This window comes from Protopterus annectens, chromosome 9.part0, assembly GCF_019279795.1.
Source record: "Protopterus annectens isolate FY-2018-M chromosome 9.part0, PAN1.0, whole genome shotgun sequence".
Taxonomy (NCBI): Eukaryota; Metazoa; Chordata; order Ceratodontiformes; family Protopteridae; genus Protopterus; species Protopterus annectens.
In genome coordinates this window covers 1,473,525,131-1,473,538,143 of record NC_056743.1, presented here as the reverse complement: position 1 = coordinate 1,473,538,143, position 13,013 = coordinate 1,473,525,131, and the positions used below count along the sequence as shown (strand labels likewise).

Sequence of the window (13,013 nt, the reverse complement as noted above, 5' to 3'; positions counted from 1 at the left end):
TGTTATGTCAGAGACATGGGACTACTGTTGGTATCATTCTGATATTGTCCATGATTGTGCATGCTTCTATTTACTGTTGTCCATGAGCCTGTATCTGTGTCCCATTTGTTCAAAACCTCTGCGGACATTAGTGTCATATTCAGGCAAATCAGTTTGCACAGCTTCACAATGTGCACCCAACTCTGATTTTATATAACATCTCTGATAGACGTCCTCTCCATTGTTCATATCAAGATGCCTATATCACAAAGACATCCTCTCCATTGTTATGTCAGCTTGTATGACAGTCACATAATATACATTTTCACTGTGCAGTCTGTACTGTACCATGTCAATATGTGATTAGTGTTCCTGCTACAACTGTCATCCATTTACATGCCCTCATCTGCTGTACATTATGATGTTTCACTTGTCCTCTTTCCCTATTTTCATTCTTACAATTCACCTCTGTGTTCCTATTCAGTACACACACTTCCCCTGACTGTTTATTTTAAATAGCAGTCCATGTACCATTACAGATTATTTGTTCAACTTTAGTACACAATAACTGAAATGGTATTCCACAGTACTCTGCGCTGTATACACTGTCCTGTACTGTGTTTGGAGCATATACTTTGCTATATTATTAACCCTTGTAAGCATTGTGCACAATCCTGCAGACCTAGTTTGCCCATAGGTAAACAGGTCTCTCTGTCTGCTGCCATGGAGCCAAGTCTCTAGTGAAGAGAATGCAGTTTAGGTGATTTGCTGTATAGGGATTGGTTATTAGCAGAGCAGATTATTGTGGAGTCATCTGCATACTGAACCACAGACCCCTGCTGAATTGCTTGGTGGAGGTTATTTATGCAAATGTTAAATAGAAGGGGACCTGGTATAGAGCCTTGTGGGACACCGGTAGGGTTATGAATGTAGGGAGATATGGAGTATTGCCATTCCACTGCATGTACCCTGTTTGAAAGGTAGCAGTTGAACTAGTTGAGGGAGGGGGTTGATAGCCCTATGTCAATGAGTTGAGAGAGGAATATAGAGTGGGAAATGATGTCAAAGGCTTTAGATAGGCCCAGGAATAGAGCTGAGACAATGTTTCCTGAGTTAAGAGCTTTGTTAATTAAGTCTAAGAAGGTTACAAGAGCGGTGGAAGTACTATGTCCAGGTCTGAACCCATGCTGTGTTTGGGAAAACATTTCTTTTTTGCAGAGGAAGTAAAGTAGCTGCTTCTGAACACAGTTTTCTATAGTTTGGAGATGGGGGTGAGAATAGCAGTGGGACAGAAGTTAGAGATTTCTGCTCAAGGTCCTCCTTTGTGAAGTGGTAATATGATTGCTTTTTTCTAGAGGCTAGGGACATAGGATTCTTGAGTGTATCTGTTATTAGAATGCTAATGGGATAAGCCACAGAGTCAGTGGCAATTTTGAGATACTTTGATGGAATACCATCAGTGGCATTAGAGCAGGGCTATAGATTCATGAGGAGTTTTTAATGGTTGTGGTGGGGATGGTACAGAGACTGAATTCTGCCAGGGGTGTGGGTTGTCCTGGGTTGGTGTGGTTGGAAAGGAGGAATGGAAACAAAGGGTGGTACGGTTACATGTAGATGAGTTAGGGGGAGGGGGGCAAGTCTGATAATGTTGAGGTAGGTAAGAGTTGGGTGGGGATTTATTTTTTGGAAGAGGTAGAGAAAAGTTGGCAGTTATATTGGCAATAGAGTTAATAAAGTAGGAGTTAAAGATATGGGCTATTTGGTCAGGAGTTTTGTCTGGGTGTGGGCATGGATTATATTTTGTATTTTTCTCTTTGGTTATTCATGGCAGAATGTTAGTTACTAAACAAGAGCATGTAAATTCATGTATGCATGTGTGGATACACCATTAACACACACATACACAGAAGCTCACACAAAGACATAAAGGATGTGTGGTACAAGAAAGAAAGTTTGAAGTATGTAATGCAAGAAAGGCTGGAATAAATCAAAGGAGTGGTTATGGGCACAAAAGTGCATATAGCTGACAATAATATGGAAAGCTACTTTAAAACAATTTGGCAAAAATGTTGAAAGATGAGAAAGTTAATGCTGGGAAGAGGACAAAAGAAAGACATGAATGGAACATGTTGTGCAAAAACTGATTGTCTAAAATGGTCAGCTGAAAGTGAGGTTATTATTCAAAACAAAGGCTACTAGGAGCCAAGGAGCTTGTATTTTATGTGGTCAGTATGAACTGTTCTTGCTGATTAATTCAATCTGACTGACTATGACAATGGCGGTGGTAAACTGTGATGCTGATGTAGAAATCTACAGGTTTTACATGGTAAATACAAGAACATTTCCTATAAGAAATGCGGTATACTGTACTGCTGGAGGCACACAAAAGTCCTTTCATAAACTGAAGGACACCTGTTTTCCCTAACTATAGTAACAGTGCAGATTTAAAAGTGTATTTTGTTAGAAGTTTTGATACCAGATGAGGATGAACTGCTGGCAGTGTTGCACCTGCTTGTCAGGAGAAGAATCCACAGGTTGGTCAGTCAGTGATAAAGGGTATTGGGCAATGTTATGTACAGACAGTGAAATATGGAAGTTAACCCTAATCGGACAATAAAGAGAAATGATATTGCATTTAGCAGAACAACTGGATTGCAGATGTTCTAGGCTGAAGAGTCTTTCCTACCAGGTTCAGGGGTACAGGGAATATTACTAGTTTGCTCTGTCCACCTCTCTGTACAAAAAAAAATGCTTCAGTGACTTGCATCAGTGACAGAAATAAGCCTTTCAAGGAGTCCCAGTTATACAAGGACTTTTTTTTTTTTTTTTTTGAAAAAAGTAGGATGTTTCTTTTCTATATCATGCTATTGTATACCAGCAAAATACCATGTTAGGACTGTGGGCAACTTATACATTTTTCCATGACCAAACAATGCACCCAGAGAAGTTAACATATGAATTACTCACACCCTGCCGTGATGTGCTGCCATATTGTAGCATGGACCATCAGTGGTATGAATGTATGCTTCACAAGATGTGCTGTATGATTTTAAGAAATCTGTAGTGTCATTAAAAAACATACGCTATCATTTAACAATTCTTTTGCACTAGACATATTTTAATAAGTCTCACTTTCTGTTTTACAGTCAGTGACTCAACCCATAGAACATCTATCTGTTCAATGATATTATTTTTTACCACTCTATTTTTGAAATAGATATTTAGATAGTCACATTTACTCATAGGTCTTCTAAATCTATATCTGTTTTACAATGAAAAGTTTTTACCTGACTTGTTTCTTTCAGAACGAGATTTACAGTAGAACATTGCTGATCACCTGGACTCTGAGACTCAGGGCAACAGCGGCATGGCTGACCTAAGGATACAAACATAACTTAGTTCATGTATTTTCTATTATTATTATTATTATTATTATTATTATTATATTCTTAACTACCTTCTACTGCATTTCATTCAACACAGAAACAGACAACATAGTAGGTTAACGTACAAATAAAAAGTATCCACCAAACTATGAGATATGACATGGAATATGTAATGCTGACATCACACCATTTGTTTAATATACTTACAGGCATGAGCTTAAGTGAAGAAAAGGAAAGACTTCAATCAAGCCCCATTCTACACTCGTAAAACAATATTTTGATATAGCAGCTAAAGTGAATTACACCAGGTTAGCTTGTTTTTGCAGTTTGACCTGGGTTTATTTTGGCTGTTACAGACATTTCTATGCAACTAAAGGTGCTACTGCTCAAAGGAGTCTCAACAAGATACTACACTCTCTGAAAGCTCTCCCCTGTAGAATGCTGACATCTGTGTAGTTAGTGAAATGTGGCTTAAGACAACGGAAAGCACTCTAGCATTACACGGCTATAATGCCTTTCATACATTCCAACCACCAACTGAACACGAAAGAGCTAAAGGTAGAGGTATATCTATCTACATAAATGATAAACACACCTCAAGGCTGGTCAAACAATATGACATGCTTGAGCTACTCCATGTCCAACTAACCATGGGAAAATCCATTACCATATTCTTGTTACCTACAGGTTCCCCACCATGAACCAGGAATCCCATACATCATACCTGTAGTTACTAAAATCACTCACCATCCAGACCAATACTACACTCATGGGTGATTTTAACTACCCCTCCATTAATTGGGAGGCATGCAAGACCACTGACATGCAGGCCCAAAGATTTCTTGATTCTGTAATTTCAAATGCCCTAGAGCAGCTAGTCTGCACACCTACTAGGGGAACAAATATCCTAAATCAGGTACTCACAGATATGGGATAGTGCTGCACCCCCCCCCCCCCCAAATTAATATCCTCACTGCTAAGATCTGATCAGAAAGCAGTCTCCCTTAAAATAAAGGTAAAACTAGTCTCCCCACTCTACAGCCCTGCAACATTAACCCCACCTAACCCCAAAAACAATAGGCAAGAGGCCAGTTACTAGTGATGCACCACAGGGCTTAGTGATGGGACTGCTCCTGTTAGGAATGTACTTCTCTGAAGTCAAGGCTAATGTGGAATGCCTCTGAATAACAAAGTTTGCTGTTGACTGCGAGCTGGTGGCAATCACTGAATCCTCCAGTGATGCGGATATCCTTCAGTAGGGTCTAGATCAGACAAATATTGGTGACAGAGCCATGGTCTAAGACTAAATGGAAGTCAAATACCCCTGCAAATTACAACATTACAAATTGCAGCACACCCCTAAGAGTAGACTCAAAGGTGAGAGATCTATGTACATGGATAGATAGTGGCCTGAACTTTCACCACTGTGTCTCCACAGTGGTGAGTTAGTCCTTCTAACCAAGGAAATTATAGTCGTGCTCTACTCAGCCCTCATTATATCAATAATAAAGTATAATGCACCAATTGACATGAACTTAACTAGGCACTAACAGCAGCTGGCATGCCCTCAGAGGTTACTCACAAAGAAAAGACAGGGTGCAAACAACATATCCTATGTGGATAGACTTAAAGCCCTATCCTTTTACTCTGTCTCCAAATGACTATTAAGGGCTGACCTATGCCTGACCTACAAGGCACTCAGAAATCCAGCCCTAATGGAGCTGCTACATATCTGCAAGTCAAACAGCATTAGAGTCACGTGATCTAGGGATCTAAATTTAGTCAGCGACTCAAATAAAACATGCTAGAGAGACAGATATGTGTCTCACAGACTGCTCCTTCTTTGGAACAGGCTTCCGATTCACATTAAGCAGACCCCCCCATGTGCACGCGTGCACACACACACACACACACACACACACACACACACACACACACACACACACACACACACACACACTTAAAGGTGAGCTTAGTAAGACAGCTCCAGGCATGCTCTTACAAACAAACATGCACACACACACACACACACACACACACACACACACACACACACACACACACACACACGCCTCTCTACACACATACGCGCACACATACACACAATTAAAAGTGAGCTTAGTAAGACAGCTCCAGACATGCTCTTACAAACAAACACGCACACACATGCAAACACATGTAGACACATGCAAACATATGCACACACACATACCGCTTCACTGTACTTACCTGCTGCAGTTTTAACAGTTCCATTTTTGTCAGATACATTAATAGGTATATGAAGCAACACTTCCCCTTATAAGGCCAACATTTATAACTAAATTATGTTTAAAAAGCAATAAAAGACATATTTTTGAAGCTCTAGTTTAGTTTGTTATTTTTCTAATAAAAGTTAAGCTTTAAGCCCTGTTTTTGATCAAAAATGTTTTTGAATATAATCAGAACATCAATGCATATACACCATCAAAAGATGTTGCATATTTCTATTGTTTGCTCCCCAAATAAAACGGCAGAGCTTTTCTCTGAATTGCTCTACCTCACTGCTCCATTCCCAGTGAAAGCTCTGGGGAGCACATGTCTAATTTGCATTATCTGCACCTCCTGAATGCTGCATTTACATGTGACTTTCCTCAGCATAGCTGTTGTTGTGCTACAAACTGGTGCTTTTTTACTGCTTTAGGGCAATGGAGGTTTTTGAATTGCTTCTGCATAGCATATGAACAGTCTTGTTGGAAATAAAATTCCACAGTGTGTGTTTCTGAATCCAGGTCAGCATTGTGTGTGCTCCCTACTATAGCATTCCAGAAATAAGATAGGATAAACAACAGCAGCAACTGCATCATGGTGATTGAGACAGGTACCACTGAGATTATATATCATGGGAACTGAGACAGGCAGCACTGAGGTTATTTATCATGGTGACTGGGATAGGCAACACTGAGATCATGTATCAGGGTGACTCAGACAGGCAGCACCGAGGTTATGCATTATGGTGACTAAGACAGACAGCACTGAGATTATGCTTCATGGGAACTGAGACAGGCAGAACTGAGCTTGTTTATCATGGTGACAGAGATAGGCAACACTGAGATCATGTATCAGGGTGACTGAGACAGATAGCACTGAGATTATGTATCATGGTGACTCAGACAGGCAGCACTGATGTTATGTATTATGGTGACTAAGACAGACAGCGCTGAGATTATGTATCATGGGAACTGAGACAGGCAGCACTGAGGTTATTTATCATGGTGACTGAGATAGGCAACACTGAGATCATGTATCAGGGTGACTCAGACAGGCAGCACTGAGGTTATGTATTATGGTGACTAAGACAGACAGCACCGAGGTTATGTATTATGGTGACTAAGACAGACAGCACTGAGATTATGCATCATGGGAACTGAGACAGGCAGCACTGAGGTGACTCAGACAGGCAGCACTGAGGTTATGTATTATGGTGACTAAGACAGCACTGAGATTATGTTTCATGTTGACTGAGACAGGCAGCACTGAGGCTATTTATCATGGTGACTGAGATAGGCAACACTGAGATCATCTATCAGGGTGACTGAGACAGGCAGCACTGAGATTATGTATCACGGTGACTTAGACAGGCACCACTGAGGTTATGTATTATGGTGACTAAGATGGACAGCACTGAGATTATGTATCACATTGACTAAAATAAGCAGCACTGAGATTATGTATCATGGAAACTGAGACAGGCAGCACTGAGGTTATGTATTATGGTGACTAAGACAGACAGCACTGAGATTATGTATCATGGGAACTGAGACAGGCAGCACTGAGGCTATTTACCATGGGAACTGAGACAGGCAGCACTGCAATCATGTATCAGGGTGACTCAGACAGGCAGCACTGAGATTATGTATCATGGGAACTGAGACAGGCAGCACTGAGGCTATTTATCATGGGAACTGAGACAGGCAGCACTGAGATCATGTATCAGGGTGACTCAGACAGGCAGCACTGAGATTATGTATCATGGGAACTGAGACAGGCAGCACTGAGGTTATGTATTATGGTGACTAAGACAGCACTGAGATTATGTTTCATGTTGACTAAGACAGGCAGCACTGAGATTAGACTGTTTCCTCATCCAGAGCAATGGAATGAAGTACAGTATGTTCATGGGAGTCTTGGTATGCATGCTGACTGGTCACATCATTAGTTTGATTGGTTTCTATGCAAATATATGTGCACCTGAGCAGTAGCATACAATAATGTGAAACACATGATACTTTTAAAGAAACCTACAACATCCACCAGTGATAACATTGCTTGTATGTTACCATTTATTTAAGGCCCAGCAATATCTAAATATAGTCCTGGGACATAGTGGATAATACTTACAATGTAATTGCCAGCATTTCACAGTCACACTGCAAGGTGAGGGGTACTGGCACCACAATGAAACTAGATCTATAGGTGAACTCCTGCACAGATAGTGTTTGTTAACTCAGTTCTATATTTGTATACAGCAATTAAATTCAGCAAAGGATATTCATAAAAAGTGGAATATTTGAGATAAAAAACATACCTTTTTATATAGTGCTGTGCATTTATTAACTTTACTGTTGGCAGCAATGGGTGTCACCGATTGGCACCATGTAAGGATTTTTTACATGTTACATAAGTAACTGCAGAAGCCATCATTCAGAATTGGCTGTGTTCAATGAAACCTTACCCCTCGCTTTGGGTAGAGCCTTGCCCCAAATTTAATTGTTTTGAAATCCAGCTCATGATGTGTTATTAGAATACTGGATCAGATAAGGTTGCTTGAATACCTGATACCTAATTTGTGATGGACAGTGCCCAAAACAGTTCATGTAAATTTAGTGTCAGGTTAGGCAGATAATTCAGGCTACTTGTAAAGGTATAGCAGTCACAGGTGGAACGTTACTTGTTAGCTTGACTAGACCCCTTTACCAAATCTTCAGTGTGGTTAGAATGGCAATGAAAGCACAGTCCAATTTGTTCTATACTGCAGCATTACTTTCAAAGAAGGCAGTTTGCTACAATAGCTAAGGCATTAGACTGTGAATCAAGAGAGGATATGAATCCTAACAGCCTGAGCAGGGGTGACAGCATGACAATTACAGTGACACCTGAGACATCAACAAAAAAAAAAGGAAACACAAAAGAACCAGGCTTCTGACGGATTGCTGTAGTGAGGAAAAGGACAGCATCCAGTAGAAATGATACTTCGATCAAGTTGAAGTTTATGTCACATCAGGTAGTGACTTCTTTCAGAGACCAGATTGACTATGCAAGGAAGAAAAAAGTAATGTAGCTACTAGAAGCTCACTTTCCCTGGCAGGCTGAATATTGCATTTATTTATTTATTTATTTATATGCAGTTTATTAACCAGGAAAGTCCATTGGGCTGAAAATGAGCCCATTTTCAGTGGAGGCTCGGGGAGAAAAGCTCCATATGTAAACATTACAAAGCTAATATCAACAAAGTTGAAAGTACAATACAATTTTCAACAACTACTAAAACACAGTAACATATAAGACAGAGTAATAACATTTGAGCAAGATGTTGTAACAAAGCACTGAATGAAATTAAAACACAAGTATTTTGGAGTATATAAGTATAATTTGTAGTGCCGGCATATATGCACTCATAGTTTCATGAGGTGAGAGGTAGGAAGAATTAGAGGAGAGCGCAACAGTGAGAGGTGAATAGGGTGAGTTATGAGAAAGGCAAAAAAAGGATGGGGGATCAGAAATAAAATAGAGGGAGTCAGGTGGGGTGACAGCATGAGCATTCCCAGTGAGAAGAGAGATGGGAATGGAGCATGGTCTTGAAGGTGGAGCAGTTTTGGGTGATTCAGTTGTGGGGGGTAAGTGAATTCCATACACAAGCAAGGGAAAAAGACAGGAGAAATTGCCCTGGCGCACATAACGGTTTGTACACTTTGAGGAGGTTCTGGTTACTGAGTATTCTGTCAGGATGATGCAAGGTGAGTATGGAGGAGAGGGAAGGGCAGTTAGTGGGTTTGAAAATGAGTTTGTGAGCAGTTAACAGTTGAATGTAAGAGAGATAGTGAGGGAGTTCCAGCGAGTTCAAGGAGTGGAGTGCATCGCAGTGGTGGGAAGAGGATTTGGTCCCGATAGCAAACTTTTGTAGCAGGATGACAGTTTTGACTTTAGGAAGGATTTAAGGTTGATGAGGAGACGGTCTCCATACAAGAGAGAGGGGGTGAGATAGGAAATTAAGAGTATATGTTTGGATGAGGGAGTGAGATAACGGCTTTGACAATACAGCATTCTGAACATTTGGTGTGTTTTCTTAATACTAGTTTGTATATGAATGTAAAACTTTAAATGTTCATCAATGATAACACCTAGAAGTTTTGTATGGGAGATGATTTCAATGGGAACCTTATTCAGACTGTCTATGGAGAAGGAATTTTTATCGATAGAGGTGTTTTTAGATCAGGTAAAGATTATGATTTTGGTTTTGGATGCATCGAGAGCAAGGTGATTATTCAGCATCCAAGACTCGGTACAAGAGAAAACATCCTGTGTTAGTTGCTTGAGTTTGTGAGGGACTGAGCTTAGCAAATTATGGTGAATCATTTGCATATTGGACAAGTTTGGTATTAAGAATGCAGTGATGAAAATTGTTAATGAAGATGTTAAAAAGTAAGGGACCTGTTATTGAGGCTTGTGGAACTCCTGTTGGGGTGTGAAAGAAGGAAGATGTATTATTGTTAAACTTGACGTCTTGTTGTCTATTAGAAAGGTAACTGGAAAACCAGTTAAAAGAGGAGGGGGAGAGATTGAGAAAAGAGAGTTTGGACAAGAGAAGGTTGTGGGAAACAGTACTGAAGGCCTTTGATAAGTCTAGGAGAAGGGTAGATACAATGTTGGCAGAATCTTGGGTGTGGTTGATGATGTCAAGGAAGGACAGAAGGGCAGTGGTAGTACTATGTCCACATCTAAATCCATGTTGAGTAGGGGAAAGAAGTTGATCATCTAGGAGGTAGGGAAGGAGTTGCAAGTGTATGTATTTTTCAAGGACTTTTGAGATAGGGACAGGATGGCTATAGGATGGAAGTTGGAGATTTCAGTATTGTTTCCTCCTTTGTGGAGGGGAATAATGAACGCTTTCTTCCAGAGGAGGAGTACATGGGGTTCTTGGATTGAGTGACTGATAAGTATGATAATGGGAAGAGCTATGCCATTGGCAGCTAACTTGAGAAAGTTAGATGGAAGGTTGTCTGGGGCATGAGAGCATGGTTTTAGTTTTGGTAGTTTTTTTTTTTTATGGTGTGTAGAGAGATGGGTTGTATGGTAAAGGGGGAGATGAGTAGTGTTGATGTCTTTGAGACTAGAGTTGAGGGTGTGGGATGAGGGTGGAGTAGAGGTGTTATTGGAGAATGATGTGGTGAGCTTGGCTATTGAATCAATAAAGAGGGACTTGAATTGGATAGCTAAGATGTGATCTGGAGAGTTAGGGTCAGGGCAGGGATTGTATTTTTAGCTAGGAGACCAGGGTTGAAGCAAGCTTTGATTTTATTTCCAGCCCGAGGGGGCGGGCATTGCTTTTACTGAAACATAGCTGGGGCAAACATTGTGTCTAGAAAATGACACATTTTCTCAATTTGCTGCAATAAAGCTGGAGTTACATATCTGTTTGAATGTACAACTTAGCCATCCCACTGTCATCCTGTTCCTTAACAGTTTTACTTGTTTTACAAATAGCCATCATTCTCCCCAATGAGGAATATAGATGGTGTGTGTGTGTGTATGTGTGTGTGTGTGTGTGTGTGTGTGTGTGTGTGTGTGTGTAAAATTTTTGTATAAATATTGAATATATGGACTTTATATTTTAATTATCCTTTGTTGACCAGGTTTACTCCCACAAGGCTAGTGGCCTCTTTTCAGGTGAGATCCAAGGTGGTATTTATACTACAAGGAAAATTTGGCCAGAGCATCAAGGAACTTCCCCAGCTCTATAGAAGAGAGGAAGTGAAGCACTCTCTTGATCTGCTAGGCAGTGCTGGAGGGCTGCCACTGCAGTTACAGGAACCTCATGATGGAGGAAAGTGCACCAGAGCTGTAGAGAGGAGCAGGAGAAGAGTTACTGAAGGAAAGAGGAGCAGATTAAATAACTCACAAAGCTGGTAATGGAAGACTAGAGACACAAGTGTTGATAAATTTGATGAACCAGTCAGAGCCAAAGGAGGGAGAAGAAACTAAATTTACTGACATGGCAGAGAAAATATTGAGATTGAAAACACCAACAACTGCTGGTGAAGAGAAAACAATGGAGATATTCTCAGTTGGCAGTGTAGCCAGTTTTCAAAAGGGTTTTTTGTTACAAGAAACAAGAAGTTATTGCAGAAGCAAGAAGGCAAGGAAGAATGGAAGAAGAAATGGACAGGGGACAAAGATTTTCAGTTTCTCAACAGCCACAGAGAAGACAAACAGTGGCAATAATAAAAAGAAAATGAGATGGCATTGTGAACAGATGCCACTAGGGTTTAACATTAAAATCATAAGAACATGAATTCATTTGGGAAATGAAAAGTTTTGAAGTGGCATTTGAAAGCTTTAACTTGCTGGAAATAATTATGAGTGAGTAACACCATGGAAAACGATTTATTTCAGAGCTTGAGACTATAGCTTAAAAAGAAAATTAATATGCAGTTTGGGATTTAAGATATGAGTGAACATGAGTTATAACTGTGTTTTTCTTTCACTATACAGTAAAACAGATGAAATTAAAAAATATATATGTAATGAAAGAAATGTATGGACTGGAGGGTGGGAATTCTGGGTAACACTGGATGTTCATATTGGGGAAAATTCAACATATTTCAAATATGGTAATTGTGAATGGTAACAAATGAATGGATTTGGACTGGGGTGTCAATCCAAACATGTCCTAACTGTGGGGATGAAAATTATTTAGTGCAAGTCTATAACAAAGATGTGGCCAATCGAGGGAGAGGGGAGATACAGCAAAAAAAAAAAATGTAAGCCTTTTTGTAGACAATGTAAAGAATTTGGATACATCAGGTTTGACTGTCCCATATTAGAAAAGGAAAGAATTAATTTAGAGGAAAGCTCAGAAGAAAGACAGCCAGTAGAAAATATTATTACAGAAGATATTGAAAGAGAGAGTGGTATGGAGGAGGGAGATACTGAAGAAAGGTGAAACAATGAAGAGGTACTTAGAGAAGAAATAACAGTCTGAAATGAGGTTATTAATACACAGCAGGACAGCAGATGTCCAATTTTAGAAAGTGAATAGGAAGGAGAGGAGAAGAGCAAGAACAAGATAGTGAAAAATCAATTAGAGCAAGAACAAGATAGTGAAAAATCAATTAGAGCAAGAACAAGATAGTGAAAAATCAATTAGAGCGAGAACAGGATAGTGAAAAATCAATTAGAGCGAGAACAGGATAGTGAAAAATCAATTAGAGCAAGAACAAGATAGTGAAAAATCAATTAGAGCGAGAACAGGATAGTGAAAAATCAATTAGTGGGAGACCTGGGAGAAGGAAAAGAAAATAAGATCTAGAAATAAAACACTTAAAAAAGGGAAAGGATGATATAGGGATTTTAGCATTAAATGCGAATAACATTAGAAATGATATAAGAGGT

At 39.8% G+C, this 13,013-nt stretch overlaps 1 protein-coding gene across 1 annotated transcript in view; it reads right to left on the bottom strand.

Annotated features, from left to right (window-relative positions):
- LOC122812123 (adhesion G protein-coupled receptor E2-like) overlaps nucleotides 1–13,013 on the bottom strand; it is a 901,467-nt gene that overhangs the window by 249,320 nt on the left and 639,134 nt on the right. Inside the window, exon 10 of the mRNA XM_044084412.1 lies at nucleotides 3,267–3,355. Coding sequence (XP_043940347.1) covers nucleotides 3,267–3,355 — 89 coding nt within the window. The remainder of the gene's footprint in view (nucleotides 1–3,266; nucleotides 3,356–13,013) is intronic.